The sequence below is a fragment of the Neophocaena asiaeorientalis genome, unplaced genomic scaffold (genome assembly GCF_003031525.2).
Source record: "Neophocaena asiaeorientalis asiaeorientalis breed wild unplaced genomic scaffold, Neophocaena_asiaeorientalis_V1.1 scaffold548, whole genome shotgun sequence".
Lineage (NCBI taxonomy): Eukaryota > Metazoa > Chordata > Mammalia > Artiodactyla > Phocoenidae > Neophocaena > Neophocaena asiaeorientalis.
The window spans coordinates 908,749-936,569 of NW_020172009.1; the positions used below are offsets into that span (position 1 = coordinate 908,749).

The following is a 27,821-nucleotide window of genomic DNA, read 5'->3' on the forward strand; positions in this document are numbered from 1 at the left end:
ATAAATCTGATAGCTTCCAGAGTGGTATTCATCGTCCCTGGGCTGGGCTTCCAGCCACACTAGGGGATATCTGCACATCTCAGATCTCCACCCCAGTCCTAAAGCTGATGCAGATTGTACCTGCTGCTTGCCAGCTTCTTCTCCTAAGGAGGCACTTACTGCAGACATGATAACTCCCTTCAATTTTGGTGTGTCGCAATTAACTAAGGAATCTAATTTTCACAAGACTGTTACCAGCGATGGTACCAGCTTAGCTGGGGCACCAATCTACTCTGCAATCAATATCGAGCCTCACAAAACACCATCTCATCTCTTTTTAATGACGTTCATAAAAGCACATACTTTCAAAGAAAGGAACCATCTCCCATCGTATATATTTTCTCCCCAGTATGAAAAAAGTAGCCTATGAAAAATATTGGTGAACTTCTTAGAGGGGTACATTTCTTATTTATTGACAGCTTAGAAGAAGAAATAATTCGGATCAAGTGACCTTTTGTCTTTGTAGACGAACTAAAAATAGAGTTAAGTTCAAGGTATCTATCTCACATATACACACACACATTTTGTGTTCTATTCATGCCTGTCCTTGGTCACTCCCTGTAGCGTTAGTCAAGAATGGACTCTTGAATATTTGAAAGGACCAGAGGATGGCAGAGCTGAGCCATTTATTCTGGCTGCTCTTGAAAAATGAGACATGTTGTAAACTAATAGATAAGAAGTTATTGGTATTATTATCTGCTTAATCGCTTTCTCCTAAATTTGGCTCCTAGGAGTTTGGGAGGTGGGTGAAATCACCCATTCGTCTATGCCAGTATCCAGTTTTTCCTTCATGCAGAAATAAATACTGGTCTATATACATAAGAGTTTGAAAACCAGTAAACCACTCATTATACCTAAATTAGTTTTCTCTGTACTGTAGCCCTTGGCATCCGTAGTCCCAAGGCATGATGTCCTCTGCGCACAAACTGAAGAGGAAATTAAGGAAGTATTGCCCTTTTTGTTAAAGCCAACTGAAAAGATATTGGGCTTAAATTACCTAGTTTGATTTTCTGTAATGATGAAATCCATGTAACTAGTTGCTAAATCCTTACTACATTACACATGAATGATAACGTGTTCTCCTTGAGCATATGCTCCATTCCTCATTCCTGATGGGATTTTTGGCATTATAATGATTGGTGTTCTTTCCCCACATTTGTTCACCTTTGATAAAGTGGAGCGAAAGGAAAAACAAATCTGCAAATTGTCCAAAGAAAGGCAACAAGAATTGTGTGTGTCCGTATACGTGTGCATATGTATATTCATAGCCACCCGGAGAGTTCAGAAGTCACAGTGACCTTAAACTTTCTGTTGTGTGAACTTCCTATAGACCAGTTCAAGCACATAGAGCAGTCGGTGCCAGGAGGGAGGTGGAAATCACCTGTACCACTCTCCCCATTATGTATTTAGAGAAACCAGAGCTTAGTGGTTTACCTGAGGTCACCCAGCATATTAGTGGCAGGACTAAAATTCACATTCTTCTTTTCACTGCTATCATGCATCCGCTCACGTTTACTTTCTATGAGAGATGCTGTGTTTGGAATAGTCTGAGAGAAGATCCCCTCTGTGTCTCAGAGAGATGATTCTGTTGTCTGTTGGGTACTATCAGCTAGACCTGGCGGCACCCACTGGGCACAGAGGTTGACTATTGTGGCAGAAGTTCAAGGATCCAGCAGAGGTTGGGCAAATGGCCCAGTGATTTCTCTGTCTTGAGGAGATTCCAGACACCTCATACAAGGAGTACGGTGTGATTTTGCAGTTTGAATGGAGGAAAAATGTCCTAGAACAATTGGTACTGTCTTTAGTTCCTGATAGTGGCCTAGTGCATTTGTTGCCTGATTCACCTAGACTTCAGACATTCTGAATTTAGTCTAATAATGAGTAAAGTAGAGAGAATGGGTTCTTTAATTTTTTTAAATTAAAAAATGATTTGCCCCCTAAATTGAAAAAAGTGCTAGTGAAAGGGGATGTTAGCCTTTCCAGAGACCCATGCACCACTTGAGAATTGAGGGTTTTTTCCCCTCTCCCTTAAATAAAGTGAATATAGTGCTCATGAAAGGTGCTAATAGCAGTGCAAAGGCTGATATTCTAGTCTTGAACTGGCAGTATTTGTTCAAGTCCCTCTATTTAACTTTTCCTCCTTCAGACACATGTTAGTGGTGGGGAAAAGGATGGTCTTACATGAGAGACTCCTACTCACTTGGCTCCCATTCCTCAATGCTTCTTAGAAAAAAGGATTCCGGGTTCCCTCCCACATCCTCCACGGCTAGAATACAGTTTAGTTTTCTGGTCTACACAGGCCAGGAGAAGGGAAGGCAATGATTGGTTAACCTTGGAACTTGCATGGATGTAAACAGCTTTTTCATTAAAGCCACAAAGCCAAATCCTTTTTCGGCTGCATAGTGCATTTTCTTTACCTCGGTCACCTCTGGATCTTGTCTTAACCTGCTTCTTTGGGCTTCTGTGGGCATTAGTTATGGGCATAGGGAATGGGAGAAACTTCCCCTGGGGAAGGTGCTTTAGGGAGGAGTTAGGTTCCCAGTGTCTCATCTCTGTCCTGCCCTAAGTTGGGGATACTCTAAAGGCACAAGTGAACCCCAAGCCTCAGTACGACTAACTGTCAGCTGTGTCTCACCAGCTACCTACCACTTTGTTCCACTAAAGTGTAAAGAAAGAAATGTAACCCCAGTATTCTGGTCACGGGCCATAGCAGGGAGGATGCCACAAGCCATAGTGCAGTCGTTTCAGGTGCAGTGGTGTTGACAGAGGGTGGGCCAGAGGCTGCTGGACAGAGCGGCCCACCTTGAAGACCTCCCATCTGTGAACATCTGTGTCCTTGAGCGGGCTCCCCCACTCCTCGCAGTTCACTTCGCAGGCTCTCTCCTTTTTCCCCAGAACTATCCCACGATATCCCTAGCTATCTGGATAGTTCTGGCACTTCAGAGTTAGAAGGAGAGAGAAATGTTTGTCTAATGTTCTTAAATGTTAAAGCCAAACAAAGCACCAAAAAGGAAAACAAAAAAAAGACTTATAAAAATATAATGGGGTCTTCCCCCCTAAGCTTCCCGCATTCTTTGTGGTATATGAAATGTCAGAATATAATGAACAGACTTTATAAACATTACTCTCTTTCCACCCGTATACACACACCTAAGTGGCAGCAGCCTCACTGCTACCCTTTCACCTCGCAAAACTTCACTCGGTAGAACCACGATATAATGCATCTGTTTCATCCTATGGACCCCACCTTCCCAAACATACACCCACTTGCAATTCCAGAGACTCTCCCCAAAAATAGACATCTGAAAAAAGTGCATCTGTTTATACTCAGTCTATCTGCATATTATTTCTTGAGATTATTACCTTTTTTTTTTTAACCATAAAAAAGATTGCATATTAGCAATATGATGAGAAAAACCACAGCGGCCATTTCTGGGTGGTGGTGGAGGGTAAGTGGGGTGGGTGGTGAAGCACAGAAGCGTGAGGGCTCAGAGAGGGGCAGCTCAGAGAGACGTCCTCAGCCTGGAGATGTGAGGATGGATTCTCAATCTTCGGGCCTCGGAAATGTTCCGTCTCTTTAGTCACACCCTTCTCTTCTCTCCACTTTTCCCCATTTCCACTACCCATGCCTGGGCCGCACGACCCTCTTGAAGCAGAGGCAGAATGGCTTTTTGGCATGAGTCCGCCTGGGCGTTTGGAGGGGTGTGATGTGGGACACACACCAGAGCAAGCTTATTTGTGACTGTTTCCACTCTGGGAAAAATTGTCCATCACGTCTGTGACTTTAAAAATTTAAGCAGTTATTAGGCTGATAGGTTAAGAAACAAATCTTTTGTTCTTGTGGTTTTGGATTAATAATAAGCATGAATATATATTCTATATTATATTGCTTCCCTTCTGCTCTGGGGCAGACTGCACGCTCCTTCCAAACAGGAAAACTGCACAGCCCACGGACTCAAATTTTTGAAAGCTGTTTTCTCCCACTCCCCCCGACCCACCCCAAACCCTCCCCTTCCTCCCTGGCCCCTCAGTTCCTGCATTTGAAAAGGATCAGAAAAGCCCCTCCCTCCCCGCTCCCACCAGCCACCCGAGGTTAAATAGATAGTGCCACATTCTAAGAGTCATGCATCGCCGCATTTGGAATTGCAGAGAAGGAGACGGTTGTGTGTGCGCCCCCTCCCTCCCGTCCCCTCCTTTTTGGCCCTCAGATTCCTGTGCTCTTCCCACTCTGCCCTCTCCCAGCCTCCCCCCATCCCAGACCCGTCACTGGTTGTGGACATCCTCCCTGCGGACGATCTTGTAGATGATCCAGTAGAACATGTTGAAGATGAGGAAGGCCATGGGGAAGCCTATGCGGGAGATTTTGTCAATCTTCTTGGCCCTCTGGATGAAGAGTTTTCGCATCTCCTCCGGGGACTTAGATGGCGCAGGAGGTGGGTTGGTGGTGGTGTTGTTGTTGGCGCCCTTGACCGAGATGCCGTCCTTGGCCTGAAGGCAGGCCGGGCCCATCCCATAGGCAGAGAAGTTGAAGCGGCCCTCTCCGGCCTCATCCTCCTGAAACAGATTCAACATGGGGCTCTACTTAAAATAAGACAGGGGCTGGGCACCCTCCCTGCAAGGCACTCCCCTGGGGGGCCAGGCCGTGCGCATCTGGCTCTCCCTGCCTCCATTCCAGGCTCCTGAAGGCTCTTTGGCTAGCTGGGGAGTTATGCCTTATAGAGGGGCGCCACTCACATACCAAAACAGATGCAAACCAGGGGATAGGAATGCAGCGTGGAGTCTGGAGACCTGTGTTCAGGTCTCTGCTCCATCATTTGCTGGCTGTGTGACCGTACGCAAGTCACTTCTTGGAAGACTTCCTTCCATGACTCTCAAAGAGTTTTTTAATTTCATTTTTTCCTTTAAGTGGGGATAAGATTCACTCCACTACTTCAAGGTGTTTTTCGACCGTCAGAGGTTATAGATGAGCGGATACTCTGAACGCTGTTTTGTTAGAAATCCAGGGGACAGTTTGGAGAGATCCCCTGCTTTGCCTCTGTTGCCTCCTTGCCCTCTCCCACCCACTCCATTCCCCAGTTAATGTCTTCTGTGAGTAGGTTGGGGGAGGGAGTGAATGGCCCAGGAGGGAGCAAGGGCTGTGGGCCTCACCTCCACTCACAAGCCAGGGCACCACAGCTGCTTCTTACCTCCATGTTCCTGTATCCCTGGCAGGTGTGACCTCAGACATACCTCTGGATTTTTATCACGTTATCATTCAAGCCCTTCATCATTTGGCTCCAACTTACCTTTGCATATTTCCCCCCTCCCCCACCCTATGCTCTGCACCCCTGCCTGTTGTGTTGCATGTTCCCCCCTCCCTGCCTCATGCTCACTACCCAAATGTCTGCTCCCCTGAGCCTCCTCGCTTTTTCTGTTCCTCATCTGGATCGTGGAGACACTCTTGTCTGCGCTCATCATGTCCGGCTCTGTGGTCCTTCCTTGTGAGCTCTGAGGCACGCTGAGAGTCTCAGCTGGGCTGCTGATTCAGTGTGTGGCTCTGGGGGGTTTATGGGCTCACTCTGCCATCCTAGAGAGCGAGAGCTCTTCGGGTAGCCTCCCTGTCTTCTGCTTGTTCCTGTGAGGGGCAGGGCCAGCAGAGAGCAGGAAATGGAGCCCAGGGGCCCCAGTGCCTGTCTAGCTCTGCGCCTGCCACTCCATCCTGGGTCCCCATCTGGGCTTGTTGTGATGACGTCTAGCCTAGTTTCCCTCCTGCCTCCCATCTCCCCCCTGCCCCCTCCAACCCATCTGGGTTGTTATGGCATAAATCTTACTGGTCGTCTTTTGCTTAGAACTTTTTAATAGGCTGCCACTGACTTGGGGATAATTAAAACTTTTACATGGTGACAAGGCCTTAGATGACTTGGGCAGTCCTGTCTGCGTATCTCCGTCTGGCATTCTGTGCTCCAGCCACTCTGTGATATTTCCATCTCTTGGAAAGTGCTGCACTCCTCTTTCACTCTGGCCTCTGGGAAGGTGGGTCTCTCTGCTGGAGCGCTCTCCCAGCCCCACCCCTGCTTCCATCTCCTTCTCTTTCCCTGAACTAATTCCTACTCAGAGGCCTTCCCTGAGCCCAAGGATAGGCTAGGTGTCCCTGCTGTGTGCTCCATAAACTCCCTCTACACCCCTCCCTCTTTTTCCTTTTTTGTATTTTAAAGCCCTTATCACATTGTTTTCCTTGATTAATGTCTGTCTCTTCCATTAGACTGTAAACTCCATGAAGTCAGAGGCAAAGTCTGTCATGAATATATTTCCTGGGCAGAAGTTCAAAACTCTGCCAATGTTTGTTGACTAAACGTTTACTTGTATATCCTCTCCAATCCCAGCTTCCCCACCTCCCAACCTTTTTTTAAAATTTAAATGCGGTTGTATTCCTAGCGCCAGGAGGATTTTTTTTTTTAATTGGAGCATAGTTGCTTTACAATGTTGTGTTAGTTTCTGCCGTACAGCAAAGTGAATCAGCTACACATATGCATATATCCCCTCTTTTTTGGATTTCCTTCCCATTCAGGTCACCACAGAGCATAGAGTAGAGTTCCCTGTACTGTACAGTAGGTTCTCATTAGCTATCTATTTTATGCACAGTAGTCTGTATATGTCAATCCCAATCTCCCAGTTCATCCCACTCCCAACCTTCCCCCCTTGGTATCCATACGTTTGCTAGCACCAGGAGGATTTGACACATATGATGAATGCTCAAGAAATCTTGTGCAAATGACTGAATCTGGTCCAACACCCGTGTTGCACAAGTGAGGGAAAGAAGATGGGCTCCAGTGCCTGGCAGATCAGTGCTCAACCAATACTTGTCTATAAGGAGGACAACTAGAGGGTTTGTGCCAGAGCCGAGGAGAGGAGTTGGGGGAGGCTGGCCAGCTCCGACTCTGTTGCTTATCAGTATAAATAGCCCCCGCCCCACCACCCCGCTGTGGTGGAGTGGGTGGGAGTGGGTGCTTGAAAATGTTTTCTCGCTGGGCTCCAGGTATGCAGGGGGTGGCCCAGGTTAACTCTCTGTATAGCTTTGGAAAGTTATTCTTTGCCTTCTTCATCTATTAAGCATGAGAGGGGATGGGATGGGGGTGTGGAGGCCTCATCTGGTGAGAAGATGACCAATTTCACATTGTATCCAGGAGAAAGGAAATTCCCTAGAAATGACTGGACCAAAGCTTGCTATTCCTATTTGAGCCAGTAGATGGCAGGAAATGAATGCCCAACTGCACCTGGGGCTGCGTGGGGCTGGAGCAGGGGAAATCTGATAGTTACTCTAGAGCCCAGGGAAGTTGGTAGTGTGCCTGCCCAGTCAGGCTCACAGAGGTTTCCTAATAATCTGAGTAATGAGGCTGGCCAGGAAATTCGAGGACCAGATGCTTTCTGCCCAGCAAATGAGGTAACATGGGAAGATAGAGGGAGATGAGGAGCCTGGCCAAGATCACAGGCTCCGAGAAACTCGGGCATATAAGCGAGTTCCTCTTCACTCCCATCTGGGGCTTAAAATCCCCCTAGGGCTCTGCGGTCCCAGCTTGTACACTGCCAGTGTACAGGCCGCATCCAGAGGGCCTTACTCCAAGGAACCTCTTCTTTATGGTGAGCCCGATTCTGTGTCCTTGTAGTTTCTGACATTTGTGCCAAGTTGGGAGCCCATGGGCACAAGGAAGGTCACGCTAATTCAGATGCACACCAGGGGCCAGGCAGGAGGAGAGCGTGATGAAGTGAGCCTGGGGCTGTGGAATGCATTCCCTACCTACAGGCATTTGCAGTGCGCCTGTACCACGTGGGATGTGAATCCAGCGGGACCAGAGGCTGCAATGTTTTGAGTGAAACTAGAAGTGTGACTTTTGAATGCAGGCACTTTCTTCCAGATTTTTAAGACACTGCTTAAAAACGGAAAGATATTTGCGTGGCAAATTTGACCTTCTAGGTACTAGTTTTTGACCTCCGCCTTGGGATGAATCTTAGTTTCTATTTAAGGTCTAATAAATGCAGGACTATTTTTATCTGCTTCGGGATGGAAACACTGATGAACAGATAAGCAGCAGCTGGTGGTATATGGTCAGTGTTTTGAGAATAGCCATGGGTCCTGGAAGGCCGCCTTGCCTTTGCCATCAGTGGCTCCATGAGCCTGGTAACTTGCCCCTCCTCTTTGTTGTCACCTCACAGGAGGAGTGGACCAGATGCTCTCTTGAGAGCGCTTCCAGCACCAGCGTGCTGTGAGAGAATGAGGAAGGAACCGAGCAGAGGAATCTGATCAAATCTGCATAGTGGCCTTATGCGCACTTTACCTGGCCAGAGGTAAAACAAAGCTTCTGTTTTCCTCTAGTGTATAAAACTGGTAGGCGTTTGGCAAGGGTGCAGGCAGCCTTTGGAAGTACTGTAGGCCCTGCATATTACATATCTCAAGGAGCTTCATTCACATTTTCGTCTCTGTAAACGCTGCCCCCTGGAGTTGTGCAGGGCACAGTCTGGTGGACTGGTGCCAGTCAAATATTTTGGACATAGTCTTCCCAAATAACTGTCTCTGCAACACATTTTTGAACTTCTCTTAGCAGAGGGAAATGCAGAAAACGCTAGCCTATGGGGGAGAAAGGGAAAATAAAAAGTAAATCCCAGAGATAGTTGTGTTTGGTCAGTTCCTTCTTTAGACTACGTTAAGAGTCAGAGGCTAGGTATCTGGTGGACAGTAATGGAAGGACTAAAACTAGGGTCTTTCAAGAAGTCCTGTCTGGCTCGCTGCACCCAAGATGGTTTCCTCTTCCAGCGCAGGTTATATCCTAACTCCCATGGGCATCTTCTGTCTCGGAACGTCTGCCTGCCGCCTGCGGTTAACTGCTAGAAGTTAATTGAATCAGATTGCTGATGTTTAAGAAACATACTGAGGGAAATCTGTGCCTATGGAATCATTTTAATCCCTGGCACTTGTGTGGCAGGAACAAAACTTAAAGCTACTTTGGCATCTGATTTCATCTTCACCAGAGTCCCCCATTATACCCACTTAGTCCATTTTACAGATGGAGAAGCTGGGCCCCAAAAGAGGCTAGCTGAAAATCACATACCAAAGAGGCAGAGTCCTTTGTCACAGCACCTTGTAACTCGGTAGACAGCTATTTTCTGTAGGTCAACCTAAAGCAGCTAGGCCTTGGTGTGTGGCAGGTATGTGGTGTGTGGCCTGTATGAGCCCAGAGTGTATGAGCCCCTGGTTGTCCTTATCCATTGCTGGAAACACTTCCAAGTAACCTCTCTGACTGGCAGGTCTCCTCTTTTTTCATTAGGTTTTTTTTATCCCTTTGTCCATTTGTTCAACAAATGCCTATTGCGTGTTCACTATCTATCAGGCCTTGTGTTACGCACCAGGGATGTAGCACTGAGCAAGAGGAGACAGGGTCTCTGCCCTGAGGGAGCTTATCATTCAGTGGACGATGCGCAGTAAACAATCACATGATTGAATGCATAATTATAACTCAAGATAAATGTTCAGAAGGAAAGAAACCGAGTTCAACTAGAGTATGATTTTCGCTGGCATAAACAGTGTCTTTGTGCAAATTAGAAGAAAGGCATCCGCCTCTTGGGGTGTATGAATCGAGATCCCTTCCTCTGGCTGATAGAGTCCACGCCAGGGCAGGATTTAGAGAAGAGCACCTCCTTGGCTGGGGGTCCTTGTAGGATACAACCTGCACGACCATACTTAACAGGCTGGCATACGCACCTCGGTACAGGACCTAACCTTGACTTAGGATATCAAGGAAAGATGCCTCAGCCGAGGACTGGAAAATGAGTGGGTTCATACCAGGCAGAGTGCGCTGGAAGAGCAACCCAGGAGGAGAGAACCAGACGCCTAACGTCCTGTGCGTATGCTTGAGGAACTATGGAAAAAGCCAGTGTAGGTGGTGCTCAGAGAGCAAAGGAGGAAGTGATGTGAAGATGAGGCTGGAGAGAAAAGCAGCTTCTCTGATCCGCAGGAGAAAGGTGTCCTGGGGAAGTAGTTATGGACCAGGAAGGATGTGGAGCCAGTTTTCTCCCACAGGCTGTATGCTCTCCAGTGGCGCTTGTTGGTTGGGACACACACAACCTCTGAATTAACAGAGGTTGGTGACTTTTCAGAGGTGGTGTGCCAAGTATTTCTTTATTCAGTTCCTCATAAGGTGAGAGGATCCACTCTGAGGGAGAATCTTGCTGGATGCCCTTTTCTTGGAAGTAGGAAACAAAGGTCTGGAAACTGGACATTCTACTCTAAGATCTCACCTTTTGTGGTGCAAATCCCTTCTGGAATCAGGCCCATTGAAATATTTTCCACCCTGTAGAAAACACCAACAGATACCCCCTCTGCCTGCCATGCTTTGGGTTTATAGCTAGTTTCTATCTTGACACCGTCAGTGTTTGCTCCCTCAGTTCTGTCTTCAGGTGTAACCTGATAGTGTTACTATCTGCCTATAGACCCAGTCGGCATTGTTTATGGGAGGGGAAGCTAGGACTTCCAGAACTTTGACCCCTATTTTGTGCGGGCTTTACCCACTGAGAAGGATGGTCCAGTGAAACAAGTATCACAAGACAGGGTTGCCTGGCACGCTTCCGTTTGCCGCCAGCAGCGAGCCAAAGGCCTACCTTGTGATGTCTTCGCTTCCTCCTGAATCGGAGCAGCTCTTTGTGCTGCCGAGATACAAAGTTGACAGCGGCGTACTCGAGCAGGGCTGAGAACACGAAGAGCAGGCACACGGCCATCCAAATGTCAATGGCTTTCACATAGGACACCTGGGGCGGAGGTGGGGGGAAGAGCACAGGGAAGTGAGGAGAGAACAGAGTGAAGTCTTGAGTACCAAGGAATGTTTTCTGCTCGTTAGGACACCCTCCCCCATCACTCACTCACTGCTGTCCTCTCTCAGCTGGGATATTAGGGTGGAGGGTGCAGAGGGAAACAGAAGAGAAATGCATCAAGAAGACTGGACAGAATATTGGGGAAAAAAGAACATGGTGCCTAGAAGAGCACTAAAGAGAGGGGGACAGTGTGTCTAGCATTATTGTTCAGTGGAACAGAATGTGGTATTTAGACTAAAGCTCTAAATAGGAAGAGAATTTGTACCTAGGGTTAAAAGTAAGTAGAGGATGTCAGTGCGAATGGCAGAGTAAGATCTTCAAAAACTCTCTCTCCCCATAAAAGCAACTATCAAAAACGGTCAGAACCAACTTTTTTTCAGAACTCTGTTAATTAATCAAAGTCTAACAGCAATCCCGTAAGCATTTATTTAAGAAAATCAACTGGATCTCAGTAAGAACATCAAGCTTCATGGCATTAAAGAACCCCCAGCTTTATTGAGATATAATTCACATATCATACACATTTAAAGTGTACAATTCAAAGGTTTTATACATTCACAGATATGTGCAATCATCATCACAGTCAATTTTAGAACATCTTCATCACCTCAAAAAGAAACCTGCTATCTTTTAGCTATCATTTCCTTATTCCCCCAGTTGTCTTCCTCCAGTCCTGGACATTTCATATGAATGGAATCATACAATTTGTGGCCTTTTGTGACTGGGTTCTTTCACTTAGCATAATGTTTTCAAGATTCATTCATATGGTAGCATGTGTCAGTATTTTATTCTTTTTTTATGGCCAAATAATATTCCACTGTATGGATATAACACATATTGTTGATCCATTTATCAGTTGATGGACAGTTTGGGCTGTTTCTACCTTTTGGTTATTATGAGTAAAGCTGCTATGAACATTGGTGTGTAAGCTTTTGTGTGGATGTATGTTTTTATTTCCCTTGGGGCTTTGTGGTGTTTTAAGTTGCCCTATTCCCATCCTCTCATCCCCAGCTCTGTGCTAGCTTTGAAATCCAACAGCCTGCAAGCATGGTGAACACGAGTATCCTGACAGCCGCTGCATGGGGCAGAACAGAGTAGGAGCTTCTTTAAAGCTGCATTCTCAGGGAATTGTTATTGACCAGTTTTGTGGTTCTCGGAGAGACCCAGCTCACAAGGCTGTCTTTATTTGACCTGACTTGGAGCTGGTCCAGTGTGAACAGCCTTTTCCTTGAGGGCATTTGTTGAAAACAATCATCAGCAAGTGTTGAACATTACATCAGCCCCAGGCAGTTGGTAACAGTTGAGGCAAACAATAGGTTGAGCAAAAAGTATAAAAGGAAATTCTGGGGAATGAGCTGTCCATAGAGGGCTTTAGGAAGCTATGATATATGCCTGGGAATCTATGCACATTCTTAGGCCTGTTTGTATGCTCAGGGAAGACCTGAGAAGGCTCTTAGCACTCAACGCTGAATAAACAGGAAGTAAAGGCTAAGGCAAAGTTGTAAACTGCTTGGCTGAGTGTTGAAAGTACAGAGCCCCTAGGCAAAGGCTGGGAGATGTATAGGGTTCAGGCATTTAAGGAAATCTCTTAAATTCTTAGCTAACCACTAAGCTAACTGTAGAGACTTCAGTGGCCCCACACAGCAAAGAATACAGACATTACAGAATTAGTTCTGTAAAGTTACTAAACAAACAAACAACAACAAATCCTGAGGAGGGAGGAGAATCTGATTTCCAGAGATGCCACATTGTATAATGTAAAATGTGTAATTTTCAACAACAAATCTAATAAGACATACAAAGAAACAAGAACATACGGCGAATGCAATGGACTGAATGTTTGTGTCCTCCCAAAATTCATATGTTGAAATCCGACTCCCAATGCAATGGTATTTGGCAATGAAGCCATTGGGAAGTAATTAGGTCATGAGAATGGAGCCCTCATGCATGGGATTAGTGCCTTTATAAAAAGAGTCCAGAGAGCTAGCTAGCATACTCTCTTTCTGCCATGTGAGGATACAACAGTAAGTCAGCAGTTTGCAACTGGAAGAGGATCCTCACCAGAACCAGACTATGTTTGACACTCAGATCGCAGACTTCAAGCCTCCAGAACTGTGAGAAATAAATTTATGTCATTTATGAGCCACCCAGTCTATGGTACTTTGTTATAGAAGCCTGGATTGACTAAGTCAGGCCCATACATAGGAAAAAAAGCAGTCAAAAGAAGCTGTGCCTGGGCTTCCCTGGAGGCACAGTGGTTGAGAATCTGCCTGCCGATGTAGGGGACACGGGTTCGAGCCCCGGTCTGGGAGGATCCCACATGCCGCGGAGCGGCTGGGCCCGTGAGCCACACTACTGAGCCTGCACGTCTGGAGCCTGTGCTCTGCAACAAGAGAGGCCGCGATAGCGAGAGGCCTGCACACCATGATGAAGAGTGGCCCTCTCTTGCCGCAACTAGATAAAGCCCTTGGACAGAAACGAAGACCCAACACAGCCAAAAGTAAAAAAAAAAAAGCTGTGCCTGAGGAAACCCAGATGTTGGACTTAACAGACAAAGACTTTAAATCAGTTACATTTTTACTATGTTCAAACAACTGAAAGAAACCTTGTCTACACAACTAAAGTATGAGAGGGAATTCCCTGGCCGTCCAATGGTTAAGACTCTGCGTTTCCACTGCAGGGGCCACAGGTTCAATCCCTGGTCAGGGAACTAAGATCCCACAAGCTGGGCACCCTGGCCGAAAAAAAAGTGTGACAACAAAGTCTCACCAAGTAGAGCATGAAATAGAAGTTACAAAAAAGAACCAAATAGAAATTCTGGAGTTAAAAAGTAAAATAACTGAACTGAAAATTTTACTAGAGAGGATAACAGCATATCTGAGTAGACAGAAGAAAGAATTAGTGAATCGGAATAAGAATCAATGAACTTGAGGTTATCCTGTTTGAGGAACAGAATGAAGAAAAGTTAACAGAGCCTCAGAGACATGCGGGGAACCATCAAGTGCACTAACGTATGTTTGATGGGTATTTCAGAAGAAGAGGAGCGAGAAAGAGGCAGAATATTTGAAGAAATAATGGCAAATATTTCCCCAAATTTGATGAAAAACACTAATGTACACATCTAAGAAACACAATATACTCCAAGCAAGATAAACTCAAAGAGATCCACACCTAGACATACCATAATCAAACTGTCAGAAGCCAAAGAAAAAGAATCTTGAAAGCAGAAAGAGAGAAGCAATGCATCATGTACAAGGTATCCTCAATAAGATTAACAGCTGATTTCTCTTTAGAAACCATGGGGTCTAGAAAGCAGTGGGATGAAATTAAAGATGACCTGAATAAATGGGAACACGTCCTGTGTTCATGGATTGAAAGACTTAATATTATTAAGATGGCAGTACTCCCCAAATTCCTATATGGACTCAATGCATTTTTAACTAAAATTCCTTTTTACTGTTGTTGCAGAAATTGACAAGCTGATCTTAAAATTTATATTCATGTTCATATGGAAATGCAGGTGACCCAGAATAGCCAAAACAATCTTTAAAAAGAACAAAGTTGAAGGACTCACACTCCCCAACTTCAAAACTCACTATAAAGCTATGGTAATCAAGAGAGTGATACTGACATAAAGATAAATATACTTACCAATGGAATAGAATTTAGAGTCCAGAAATAAATCCATACATCTATGGCCAATTGATTTTTGAGGAGAATATAAATTCAGTGGAGGGAAAGAATAGTCTTTTCAACAAATGGTGCTGGGATAACTGGATATCCACATGCAAAAGAATGATATCTCTCCATATACCATATACAAAAATAAACAAAAATGGATCGAAACCCTGTATTTAGAGCTAAACTATAAAACTCTTAGAAGAAAATGTATGTGTAAATCTTCATGATCTTGGATTAGGTATTAGTTTCTTAAGTACGATACCAAAAGCACAAGCAACAACAAAGTATAAATTAGACTTCATCAAAATTATAAACTTTTGTGCATAAAGAACTATCAAGTAAAAAGACAACCCACAGAATGGGAGAAAATATATGCAAATCACATATCTCATAAGGGTTTTAAATCCACAATACACAAAGAGCTATTACAACACAACAATAAAAAGGGAAATACCCCAATTAAAAAGCAGGGCAAGAGATTTGAATAGATTCTCCAAAGAAGATACAGAAATGGTCGATAAACACATGAAAAGATGCTCAACATTATTAGTTATTCAGAAAATGCAAATCAAAACTACAGTGAGATACCACTTCACTTCTATTAAGATATTGATAATCAAAGAGATAGAATAACAAGCGTTAACGAGAACGTGGAGAAATTGGAACTTTGGCAGGATTATAAAATGGTGTAGCCACTCTGGAAAATAGTTTGGCAGTTCCTCAAAAAGTTTAGCATATAATTACATATGACCCAACAATTCCACTCTTAGGTAGTATATACTTATAAGGGTTGAAAACATATGTCCACACAAAAACTTGTACACAGATGTTCATAGCAGCATTATTTAAAATAGGCAAAAAGTGGCATAACCCAAATGTCCATCAACTGATGAATAGATAAACAAAATGTGAAATATCCATACAATAGAATATTATTCATCCATAAAAAGAAATGAAGTAGTGATACATTCTACAACATAAACCTTGAAAATATTATGCTAAATGAAAGAAGCCAGTCATAAAAGTACACGTATTGTGTGATTCCCCTTAGCAGAAATGACTAGGATAGGCAAATTCATAGAGGTAGAAAGTGGATTAGTGGTTGCCAGGGGCTGGTGGGAGCGGAGAACAAGGAGTGACTGTTGATGACTATGGGGGTTTCTTTGTGGGGTGATGAAATGTTCTGGAATTAGACAGCGCTGAGGGTGTACAACTTTGTGAATATATTAAATGCCACTGAATTTTATGCTTTAAAAAAAGCAAAGGGGGAAGAATGTCAGGTTGAGTGTAATAGCAAACGAAGCCCAATATCAAGTCTAGTGTTAACAATGAGTGGAGTAGAATGTTGAGTCTCGTGAGGGGGAATGTGGCATCAACTATTAATAGAGAGTGGAGCAGCATGTTGAGCCTAACATAAGGAACAGGAAGCAGAATATTACTCCTGCTGTTGCAAATGAACAGAGCAGAAAGTGTTGTCCGTTGGTGACAGTAAACAGAATTTGGTTTCAAGCTTTTACAGTAAATGTAGCAGAATGCAAAGTCTAGCGTTAATAGTGCAAAGGGCAGATGGTTGAGTTTTCTCGTGAGGATGAATAGAGGAGAGAGTGTTGTCTAGTGTAGATGGCAAGTGGAGTAGAATGTCATGTCTCACATTAAAAGTTAATGGTAGAGGGACTTTCCTGGTAGCACAGTGGTTAAGAATCCGCCTGCTAATGCAGGGGACACAGGCTCGAGCCCTGGTCCAGGAAGATCCCACATGCTGTGGGGCAACTAAACCCGTGCACCACAACTACTGAGCCTGCGCTCTAGAGCCCACGAGCCACAAGTACTGAGCCCATGTGCCACGACTACTGAAGCCCACACGCCTAGAACCCATGCTCCACAACAGAGAAGCCGCCACAATGAGAAGCCGGTGCACCGCAAGGAAGAGTAGACCCCGCTCACCGCAACTAGAGAAAGCCCATGCGCAGCAACAAAGACCCAATGCAGCCAAAACAACAAAAAAAGAAGAGTTCATGGAAGAGTCATGTCATGAAAAACAAAAAACAGTGAGGAGACTGTTCTAGATTAAAAGAGCAAGTGTATGCAGTATGAATGTTTATTGGATCCATGTCCATTGATGACAGTTTTTGGACAATTGGGAAATTTTAAAGGTTCTATATTAGATGAAATTATGGAATTATTTCTAATTCATTAATACTTATTCAATTAATGTTAATTTTTTAGATGTGATAATATCATTGTGATCGTTATTCCTTATTTAGAGGTGAATTGTCATGTCTGTAACCTTCAAATAATGCAGCAAAAGTTGCATCTATCTATCTACTTACCTACCTACCTACCTACCTATAAATAGAGATAATGTAAATGTGGCAAAAAGATAACAATTGGCATTGAGGTGAAGGCTTTTAGGGTGTTTGTTGTATATTCTTACAACTTTTTCTGTATCAAAACAATGTTAAGTGCAGTACTGCATTGGAAATGGTGCAGAATGTTGCACTTAACATGAAGCTGAAGGGAGCAGAGTATGGCATCTGGCATTAACAGTAGAGCAGAGTGTTGTGTCTAGTGATGAGTTAGTAATGGGGAATGTGGCTCCAGTGACTGTAGTGAATGTAGCACCTAGCACACAGCACCTAGCATTAAAAGAGAGTAAAGCAGAATGAGGCATCAAGAGTTCATATGACAGAAATCTCTTGCATTCCTATACACGAATGATGAAAAATCTGAAATAAAAATTAAGGAAACACTCGCATTTCCCATTGCAACAAGAAGAATAAAATACCTAGGAGTAAACCTACCTAAGGAGACAAAAGGCCTGTATGCAAAAAAATGTAAGACACTGATCAAAGAAATTAAAGATGATACAAACAAATGGAGAGATATACCATGTTCTTGGTTTGGAAGAATCAACATTGTGAAAATGACTGTACTACCCAAAGCAATCTACAGATTCAATAACAGAGTGGAGTAAGTCAGGAAGAGAAAAATACTGTATGCTAACACATACATACGGAATCTAAAAAAAGAAAAAAGGTTCTGAAGAACCTAGGGGCAGGACAGGAATAAAGACTCAGACATAGAGAATGGACTTGAGGACACGGGGAGGGGGAAGGGTAAACTGGGACGAAGTGAGAGAGTGGCATGGACATATATACACTACCAAATGTAAAATAGATAGGTAGTGGGAAGCAGCCACATAGCATAGGGAGATCAGCTCTGTGCTTTGTGTCCACCTAGAGGGGTGGGATAGGGAAGATGGGAGGGAGACGCAAGATGGAGGGGATATGGGTATATCTGTATACATATAGCTGATTCACTTTGTTGTACAGCAGAAACTAACACAATATTGTAAAGCAATTATACTCCAATAAAGATATTTTAAAATTTTTTGAAAAAAGGAGGAGATATGGGGATATATGTATATGTGTAGCTGATTCACTTTGTTATAAAGCAGAAACTAACACACCATTGTAAAGCAATTATACTCCAATAAAGATATTTTAAAATTTTTTGAAAAAAGGAGGAGATATGGGGATATATGTATATGTGTAGCTGATTCACTTTGTTATAAAGCAGAAACTAACACACCATTGTAAAGCAATTATACTCCAATAAAGATGTTAAAAAAAAAAAACACGAAATAGTGACTAATTCCTTGTGCTCGCCTTATCTCAGGCAGGGAAGGGAGATGTGTGTCCTCCTTATCTGTCCTGGTGTTCTGTGCTCTTGGGCAGTAGGACTTACCTTGGGCAGGGATGCTCGGGAGCCTGAGCTCTGGGTGGTCATGGTGAGCACGGTGGTGATGCCCAGGCCCACACGGGCTGGGGCAGCATCCATGTTGATCCAGAAGGAAATCCACGAGAGGATGACAATGAGCAGGCTGGGAATGTACATCTGGATCAGGTAGTAGCCCATCTGTCGCTCCAGGTGGAACCGGGCCTCGATGCAGGTGAATTTGCCTGCAAGAATTTATAGTGGGAAGGCCAGGTAGCCTTGGACAGGAACAAGGCTTTGAGGTCAGAGCAACCTCGACTGGAGTCCTGGTTCAGCCTCACAATAGCTGTGTCCTTAGGTGAGTGTCTGAATCTTTCTGTGTCTCAGTTTCCTCATCTTTGGTAAATTGGGGATAATGATAATGATGATAATAGTAATAATAATACCAACCTCATATGGTTACTCATGGTTACTGTGATGGTAAGATGAGATGATGCCTATGCCTATAAAGAACTTAGCACAGTCCTCACAAACCATTAATGCTGAGAATGTCATTTGCCATCATCCCCATCAACACTATTTTGTAGCTAAGAGTGGGCCCAAGTGGATCATTCTCTATCCTTCTGCCAGTTTTGTTCCCAAAAAGTGACTCATTTCTGTTACTTCCTCTTGTAGAACCTTTCCTTCCATCTCTCCCCATACAAGAAAGTCCCCATTACCTACAGGGAAAAGTTCAAACTCTAGTCTGCCCTTCACGGTCGACCTCTAGCCTGTTTCCACCCCATTTCCCTTGTTTCTTTACTCTACTCATGACCCCCTACACTCCATCCCTTGCCTTGAGCATCCTCTGTATTTTCTCACTTCTGAGTTTTTGAGCCTGATAATCCCTCTGCCCCGAATGTCCTTCTTCTGCCCCACAACCAGCCAAAGAAATCCTCCCTTTCCTTTATGGCAGTCTAACTGTGAAGTCTCCCCCAGGCAGGGGGCGCTTTTTTTCCTGTGTCCCTTCAGCTCTCTTCACATGATCATCAGAGCCTTTAAGGCATAGTACACTGAGTTAGTAGGCAAGTTGATCTCACTCTCTCTCTGTCTCTCTGTCCTCTGCACCAGACTGCGGACAGCTCGTCTCCTCCCAATCTGTGAATCCCTGGAACTGGGCTGGGCCATCCCATGGTGGCGTCTTAGCTCCAGTCCACTGACGCACAGTTACCAGGGGATTTTCTACAGCTCCCTGGACAGCCCCTTCCATGTGGACAGGGCCTTGCCAATCTTCTCTCCTTGAATCCACAGAGCTAGCCCAGAACTCAGCTCTCACTTAAATGTGAATAGTGAAGGGCAACTGAGATGATGAATGAGAAAACGCTGTGTAAACAGTAAAGGGCTGTGTGTGGTATGTGAGAGTCTGTTGTGATTATTTGATTCATGGGGACTCACTGCTAAGGAGAGTACAGTTGGCCCTCTGTATCTGTGGGCCCTGCATCCTTCAGTGAGGAGGGCCAACTATGGTCTTGAGCATCCCTGGATTTTGGTAATTTAGCAGGTCCTGGAACCAGTTCCCCTTGGATACTGTCTCTGAGTCTCAGCTTGCCCAGGGATGAAGAGAGTATTTTTGAAGGTTCTAAGATATCTCCGAGGTCACTGGAAAGAGACAGCTGTCCTAAACAGACCAGCACCCAGGCTGCCTGCTTTTTCTCTGGGCCTTCTACTTGCATCAGAACCCACAGTGGTTTCTCTGAATCCCTCTCCTTCACCTCCTCTTCTCCTGGGCCCCTGTCCCAGCCTGTCATGTGTCTCCACTCCACTCGGCTGTGTTCAGACCGCAGCCCCCGGCCCAGCTCCCCAGCGTGGCATACTAACTGACTGCCTTTTGTCCACAATGTTCCATGAGCTCCTTCCCAGCCTGAAACAGGGCAGGCAAAGCCAGTCTTGATCCGGCCCCACTTCATCCCTGTGTTCAATCTTCCAACAAATGCTGGGCTAGGCGTGGGAGATAGAGAGCTGAGCTAAAAAGTGGGGTTTCCTCATCATAGCTCACAGTCCAGGGGACCCTTTCCAACTTCACTGTTTACTAATCCTCAGTGCCAGCTCCCAGCTCCCCACTGAGGTCTAATGTGAACATTCTCTGTGCTTTTGCCCTCTCAGAAATGCCAGTCCCGGGACTTCCCCAGCGGTCCAGTGGTTAAGAGTTCACCTTCCAATGCAGGGAGTGCAGGTTCGATCCCTGCTCGGGGAGTTAAAAATCCCACATGCCTCACGGCCAAAAAAAACACAAAAAGAAAAACAAAACCAGAGCATAAAACAGAAGCAATATTGTAACAAATTCAGTAAAGACTTTAAAATGGTCAAAAAAAAAATCTTAAAAAAAAAATAGAAATGCCAGTCCCTCTGTGATAGACACTGCTAGATGTCCTCCCACTGTCAGCTCTCCCTTCTGCCTTAGGGACAGGGTCCGTCCTGAGCTGGACATACAGCTACCTGGAAAAGAGACTGTATCTCCCAGCTCCCCTTGTCATGAGATGTGGCCCAAGCTCAAGTGACTTGTCCCAGGACTCACAGGAAGAAAGCGTGGGAGCCACTTTTTGGTTTCAAGGGACATTCTCTTGACCACTAGGTAATAAATACGGAGATAGATCCACCACAGGTACCTCGGAAGATCCGTTGGATCAGCGACTGAATGAATGTTTGCACTGACCTCTGGCCCTGGCTGGGTTGAGGTGGGCCCTCACACGTACCTGTGTTGTAATGCTTGGTGCAGTACCTCAAGTCCTTCTCCTCCTTCAGGATAAACTGGGGCAGAGTCAGTCCATCTGCCACCTGCACAGCCCCCTGCTCCTGCCACTCAAAGATGAGGTCATTCATGGTGTATCCAACTGGGATGGGATGAGAAGGAGGAGAAGTCACCACCGGGAAGCTCTTATTTGAAGCATGTCAGGGGTGCTGCAGGAAGGGCGTCTAACATGAAGCATGTTAGAAGCAGAGAGGCATCAGACACTCAGTGGAACTCATGAGACTGGGTCGCTGCTGCGGTTTTTTTCTCCCCACACAAGAGGTTAAAGCTGGTTTCGTTGTTGACATCTACCCCACAGCCCTTCCACCTCTCTTACCCACCCCCGCCAGCCTCCCACCTTAGCTTGTCCTCTTGCCCTCACCCCTCAGTCCCATGTCAGATTCAGCTGACCTCCGCTGTTTTTGCCTGTGCACCATCCTTGCAAGCCCCCCTCTTGTGCCCCCAGCAGAGTTTCCTCTGGGGAATAACTGTATGGTATGCTATCCTGGCGGGGCTATCAGTTGGGGGCCAAGGTGTGAGATGGTGACTCAACTAGGCCAATCAGACTCTCTGCCCCAGGACATTGTTGAGTAAAGTGACAAAGGGTTCGGAGATGGCTGGTGCAGACTCTCCTCAGAGGTGGTGCTCCGAGGGGATGGTCTGTTAGTTCCTGTTGCCTAAATGCTCTGGCCTGGTTCTTGTACTTTAGCTTTTCCTTCAAGTCCATGTGGAACCCCTATGTCCTTCCACTTAATTCCATTCTTTACATGAGTCAGATTGGTTTCTGTGTTTGCAGTCAAAGAAGTGAGCTCCCCCATCTGTTAAAATCTTGGTTCGCCTGTGATCTCCTCCATAAAGCGTTCTCCATACCCTGTCTCCTTCCCAGTCAGAAGGAAGTGCACTTTCTGCCTTGAGGCCACAGCATTTTGTACGTCTAACCACACACTTACCACTTGCTGCCTGCCTTAGAGTTACTTGTGCAGAAGACCTCTCCCTTGCTGGAGTGAGCATCCCTGTGAGTTCAAGGACCATGACTTATTCAAGCTATTGCTCCTCCATTCCTGGCGGGCATGTTCACAGGGGACATGGAACAGTGCCTCTTTGCAGAGTGCTGCTGGCTCCAGAGCTGAACTTCAGTCAGACAATGTTAGGGGAGTTATATTTCTAATGCGTTTTCTAAGAGCAAAGCTCCTCATCTGGTATTTTGGGCTATTACAGTAATCTCCTGGGGTCCAGTGGTTAGGAGCATCTGTGTGGGAATTTATGCTGGTCCCATGGGGATAGGAGAGTCTGGTTCTTTTAGAGGCCTCATGCAAGGGACTCACAGCTTTCCAGTTGCATAATGCACGTCTGGACGTCCATGGGGAAATTCTTCAAGTCCATGGGGCAGGCCAGTGTCAGGGTGATTCTGGGAAGAGAAAGGAGTTGTATGATGTTGAAACCACAAACCAGAGAAGCTGTGCCTCTGTTCCAGTTACTACTGGAAAATCAGTTATCTAGGAAAGGCCAAGGAGGCTAGGGAACCAGTGTTTATTGAAATAATATATGTATATTTCCACGTCAGAGAGATAAAGTAGGTTGCCTAAAGTCACACAAGTCAGTGGAACTTCTGGGCTTCTTTGGCGTCTGTCTGGCTTCTAGAAACTTGCCTTTAGCAAGTTGCCTGAAGGCCTGTAGGCCATGGGCCACCTGCATCCCTTCTCTTCTGTAGAGCCCTCAGGTAGGGCAGAGCCTGAATTTTAAATTGAGCACTACCAGGCCTCAAGCATCCCCAGGTGCACCTGTATGTAGCAGGTGCGCAGGTGGTTCTTGGGTTCTCCCTTCACACACTAGGCTCATCAAAAGTGATTTCCAAGAGGCTCCCTGCACGCTGGGTGTCCAACACAGCCGACTCGCGTCTGCGGGCTCCTGCTGGGGTCAGTTGGGGAGTGGTGGTTGCTCCAGGCGTCTGGGCTAGCTGTTTATTTTGGGTTGTTCAGCCCTGGCAGAGACTGCAGCCTCAGAACCAGAGGGAGTCCCCTTAACAGAATCCGAGGTCTGCAGCTCAGCTGCGATGCAAGACTTCAGCTTGAAAGGCTTTGCCAGCATCTGAGCCCCTGCTGCAGGGAACAGAGAAGAAAGCTCGTGGAGGCCAGAGAGACTTAGATCATCAGGCCAACTCCTGCACTGGACAGGTGAGAAAACGGGTGCAGAGAAGGCTAGGTGGGGAGGCAATGTGAGGTCACACAGCCAGCTGATGGCTCAGCCAGGGTTCAAAACCAGGTCTCCTGGCTTTTGGATTTTGAGCTCGTATGTTTGCTGGTGGGCTTTCTAGCACTGCTGTCCTGAAAAGCCAACCTCAATACCCGAAGACCCCTAACTGGTGGTCTTGTGGGGCTTAGCTGCTGGCACCTCGGCCCCACGTGGTGAGGCCCGCGGCCTGGCGCGAACTTCCTCCTCCAGCGCTCACCCACGGCTGTGGATGCGGGCCCTTTAAGCACAAGGCAGAGGCAGGGAGGGAAAGGGCAGGGAGAGGGAGGGGAAGAAGAGGGGAAAGAGGGAGCGGGAGAAGGAGGGGGAAGGGAAGGGAAAGTGCACGCAGTTGAATTTCTGAAGATAAAAGCTCCAAAGTGGGGCAGCCGTCACACTGGGTGAATTTCCTGAAGTTGAATGACCTTGGAACATCACTTTCTGCTGATTTGTCTTTCTGTCATGCTGCACTGGGGCTTAGCTTCCTGGAGATATGAAACTGAGCCTGCCTGCAGCAGAATCCAAGCCAGCCAGGCCTCGGTGGCCCTCCTGAGCCCGTCACCCTTCCAGTCTGGATGCGCACTGGGTGGGGCGGGCAATGGGTGAGGAAGGCCATGTTGGCCTCGGATTCCTCCCAGTCTGCCCTTCCATGGTGCCTCCTTTACCTGCTGAGGTCCCTGAGTCCCCTCTCCCACCCAGCCTGCTCTCAGGGGAGACTCTGAATCCATTCACATTTGGGGATTAGGATCTGTGAGGCCTCTCCAATGGGCTTGGACACTTAAAGCTCATCTCCTAATGGAAATAAAAAGATATATTCCCCTGAGGGACTGGAGGGGCAGGAGAGTCATTTAGGACCAGTGTCCCCCCCTCCTTTTTTTTTAACTGTTTATTTTATATTGGCGTATAGCCGATGAACAATGTTGTGATGGTTTCAGGTGCACAGCAAAGCGACTCAGCCACACATGTACATGGATCCATTCTCCCCCAGACTCCCCTCCCATCCAGGCTGCCACATAACATTGAGCAGAGTTCCCTGTGCTACGCAGCAGTAGTAGGACCAGTGTCCCTTTAAGCTCTCTGAAATAAAAACATACTCATTCACTCATCAAACATTTGAGTGCCTGTTGAATGCTCTGCACTGTTCTTCTAGGCCCTGAGTGGGCATTAGGTGCACGCTAACAGATGAGAATCTAGGTTCTGCTACTTTGTAGCTGTGGGAACTCTGGCAAGTTGCTTAAACTTTCAGATCCTCACTTGTCTAATCTGCAAAGTGGGCATAATAAAGCCTGCTTCATAGGGTTGTTAGGAGGATTATAAATAATACATATAAAGTCTGAGCCTAGTAGGTAAATTCCCAGTGAATGGTACGTAGTAAGGATATAACATGGACAGTGGTCCTTCTCTCCATGCCTTGGGGGAGGAGACTGAGAATTAGGTGGGTTGGGAGGGGCACAGAGTGTGGCAGGAAGCTCTGAAAGTTTGCCCATAACCAGTGTATGCAGGATATCCCCCAACTGGGGAGGGGAGTCCCAGCAGACTCAGTGCAAGGAGTAGAGGATAGAAAGGCTTTCTAGAAGGGAAGGAGCAGCCCTGGCTTATCCCTGTGAGCAGCACCGTCCACCTGGCAGGCCATTTATGTTGAAGTTGCTGTGATTTTTCAGACTTTGTGCCTTTGCTCGGCTATTATTTAAAATTATGATAGAAACGTTTAACATGAGATCCACCCTCTTAATAAGTGTTTAAATGTACAGTAGAGTATTGTTAGCTATAGAGTATCATTGTTCAGCAGCTCTCTGGAATTTATTCATCTTGAGTAACCGAATGTTCCTGGGGTCAGCATTGTCTTTGAGTATTCTTTTCCCATCTTGTTCGATTGAAATTCTGGGTAAGCTTGGGGGCCTAACTTTAACCTTCCCTCTCTAGGATGCTTCCTTGGTCCCCCTGGTTATAATGAACTACTCGCTTCTAGGAGTTCCCGTGGTATTTTATTCTTACTTGCTGAGTGTAAGCTGCAGAGCTGGCTCTGCCTATTCCGTAAAGGTGTTCGGTTGCCAGGGCCTGTTCACCTCTGTTTGGCCCTCCTCTTAGCGTCTGCCCCCACAGGGTATGTTCTGAGAATGGAGGGGATGAGCCTGTACAGAACTCACCGGATGCTGTAGAGGACATTCCCATTCCGGGAGATCCTCAGCAGTTTGTTGTCCGTGGTGATCTCGTGGAAGTGGGCCCCCTTCTCGTTGGCAAAGAACAAGTCAGGTTTCCAGATGGAGTCCAACATGGATGGGTCCAGGTCCAGAGAGTCATCCGGGTATTCGTTGTAGGCCAGCCGGGGGTCGTTCCACTGCTGCCGTAGGAAGATGTTGACCCTATAGTCCTACAGGCAGGAGATAAGGAGGTGGACTCAGAGTTAGGCCCTGGGATGTCACATCTTGGAAGGCCCAGGTGCTTTTGGTCAGTGCTTCCCAAAGCCCCTCCTGGAGGATGCTATCAGAGCATGGTTGCATCTTACATGGGGATGAGACGTAAAGTCTGTGCATCAGGCAAAAATCAGGGCAGTCATAATTATCCCTGAAAATTCTCTAGATGCCCTGTTAAGTATATTCAACTCTGAACTGAGATTAATTAGATGTTATTCTTTCTTCTGAAAAATTAAAAAAATGAAGTTCATACTGATGTAATAAACACCTGTTTTTCATCCTGTTAACATTTTCTTGTGTTTGCTTCAGTTTTTGTTAGGTAAGAGAAATAATACATCACAGATAAAGCTGAAGTCCCCCTTTTATTATCAACCCCATCAGTGCAGTAATTCTTATGCCCACTAAGGTTTGAGAGTCACTATTCTAGACAGATTGAAGGAACAAAAGAAAAGACTAAAAGCTGATGCCTGAGCATTCACACCATTTTGCCCAATTCCCAAGCCGTGAAGGAAAGTTGGGTGGAGGGATTTTATAGTGTTCTGCTGGTCTTAGGGTTCACACCACTCTGTTTTAATACCGGCCTTCTGTTACCTTCTATAACGTGTTGATTTGTTTGTTTGGGGAGGACTAATAGATGCCACATCTTACTGGAACCCAGCGCTAAGTTAAATGCTCTCTGATGGGACAAAAAAAGTCACGATCAAACCAAGTAGGGAAGTGTTTGATTAAACCAAATGTATCAGATTTCTTTATGGCAGGACTTCTCAGAGGCCTTCATATGCTGAGGAGTTGTGTGCATCTCCAAGAGGGGAGTAGACTATGCAACATTTCCTTGATTTATTTTGGCCACAGGACTCTTTTGTTTTGTGCATGAGGCTCATCTTCTACAGAATGTGGGATGGAAATTGCTGTCCTAGTCAAAACTACCCCCTTCCCCACCTTTTTTTTTTTTTTCCAGATGAGGAAACTGAAATCTAGAGAGAGTTGAGACCGGCCGTGTGTCTCTGAAAAGGTAGAGCAGAGTTGATTTTGAAGCCCAGGTGCCTTGACTCCTAGCTGAGGATTTGCTCATTGGGTCTTAGAGGGTCTTAAAGGATCCATTTAGTTCCCATGAACAACCTGAGAAGCAATTTGTGGTAGGTCTCCACAGTGGGAAACTGGGTAATGAAGTTAAGAAATATTTCCATTAAGAAAAGTTTTAAATTTTGTTAGAGAGACATTGTAAACTTGGGGCCTGTGAATATTCCATTGCAAGTAGAATTTGGGGTGTATTTGTGTTTTCCTATGAAGAAGGGTATAGCTCTCTCTGTTGGATTCCCAAGAGGGTTTATAGTTCCCTAGAAGATTAATAACCTGTTCTCAGGGAATAATCTCTGCTCAGAAGCACCTGCTGCTGCGTTTTCTCTGAAGGTGCAGGATAAAGGAGGTTATGCTATATTTTCTTTTGGGGTGCTACCCGTAAATCCCGATCACCCTCGATCTGTCATCAGCAGGAATGGACTGAAGCAAACAGCCCTTCTGCCCCCCACGCTCCCACCCTGCCACTTCCTCCCACATTCTGTTTGCCTACAGGAATATCAGTAGCTTCCTGAAATGTTCCAAGACGTCTTATGGGACTGTTCTATAATTTAGTTGAAGCCTCTCCCTCCAGCCCCATAGAAAATGACATTTGGTCTCATAATCAGGAATAAAGACGCAGACGTAGAGAATGGACTTGAGGACACGGGGAGGGGGAAGGGTAAGCTGGGACGAAGTGAGAGAGAGTGGCATGGACATAAATACACTACCAAATGTAAAATAGATAGCTAGTGGGAAGCAGCTGCATAGCATAGGGAGATCAGCTCGGTGCTTTGTGACCACCTAGCGGGGTTGGATAGGGGGGATGGGAGGGAGACGCAAGAGGGAGGAGGTATGGGAACATAGGTATATGTATAGCTGATTCACTTTGTTATAAAGCAGAAACTAACACACCATTGTAAAGCAATTAGACTCCAATAAAGATGTTAAAAAAATTTTTCCTATCTTATCAGTCCTGCGGTGGAGGGAAAACTTCAGGCCAGACTGGAGGTTGATTCTTTGTTTTTCCTGTTGATTGTAATAGCTCCCAACCTGGCCCCATCTCATCAGTTGGTCCT

The 27,821-nt window shown here is 45.7% G+C and overlaps 1 protein-coding gene across 1 annotated transcript in view; it reads right to left on the minus strand.

Moving 5' to 3' along the window:
• Positions 1 to 4,143: 4,143 nt before the first annotated feature.
• The window catches only part of GLRA1 (glycine receptor alpha 1), an 80,419-nt gene continuing 56,741 nt past the window's right edge, over positions 4,144 to 27,821 (minus strand). The window contains exons 4-9 of the mRNA XM_024749821.1: positions 25,420 to 25,643; positions 22,369 to 22,451; positions 21,009 to 21,146; positions 18,307 to 18,521; positions 10,669 to 10,815; positions 4,144 to 4,617 (exon numbers count right to left, since the gene is read on the minus strand). Of these exons, the coding sequence (XP_024605589.1) occupies positions 4,303 to 4,617; positions 10,669 to 10,815; positions 18,307 to 18,521; positions 21,009 to 21,146; positions 22,369 to 22,451; positions 25,420 to 25,643 (1,122 nt within the window). The 3' untranslated portion in view covers positions 4,144 to 4,302. The remainder of the gene's footprint in view (positions 4,618 to 10,668; positions 10,816 to 18,306; positions 18,522 to 21,008; positions 21,147 to 22,368; positions 22,452 to 25,419; positions 25,644 to 27,821) is intronic.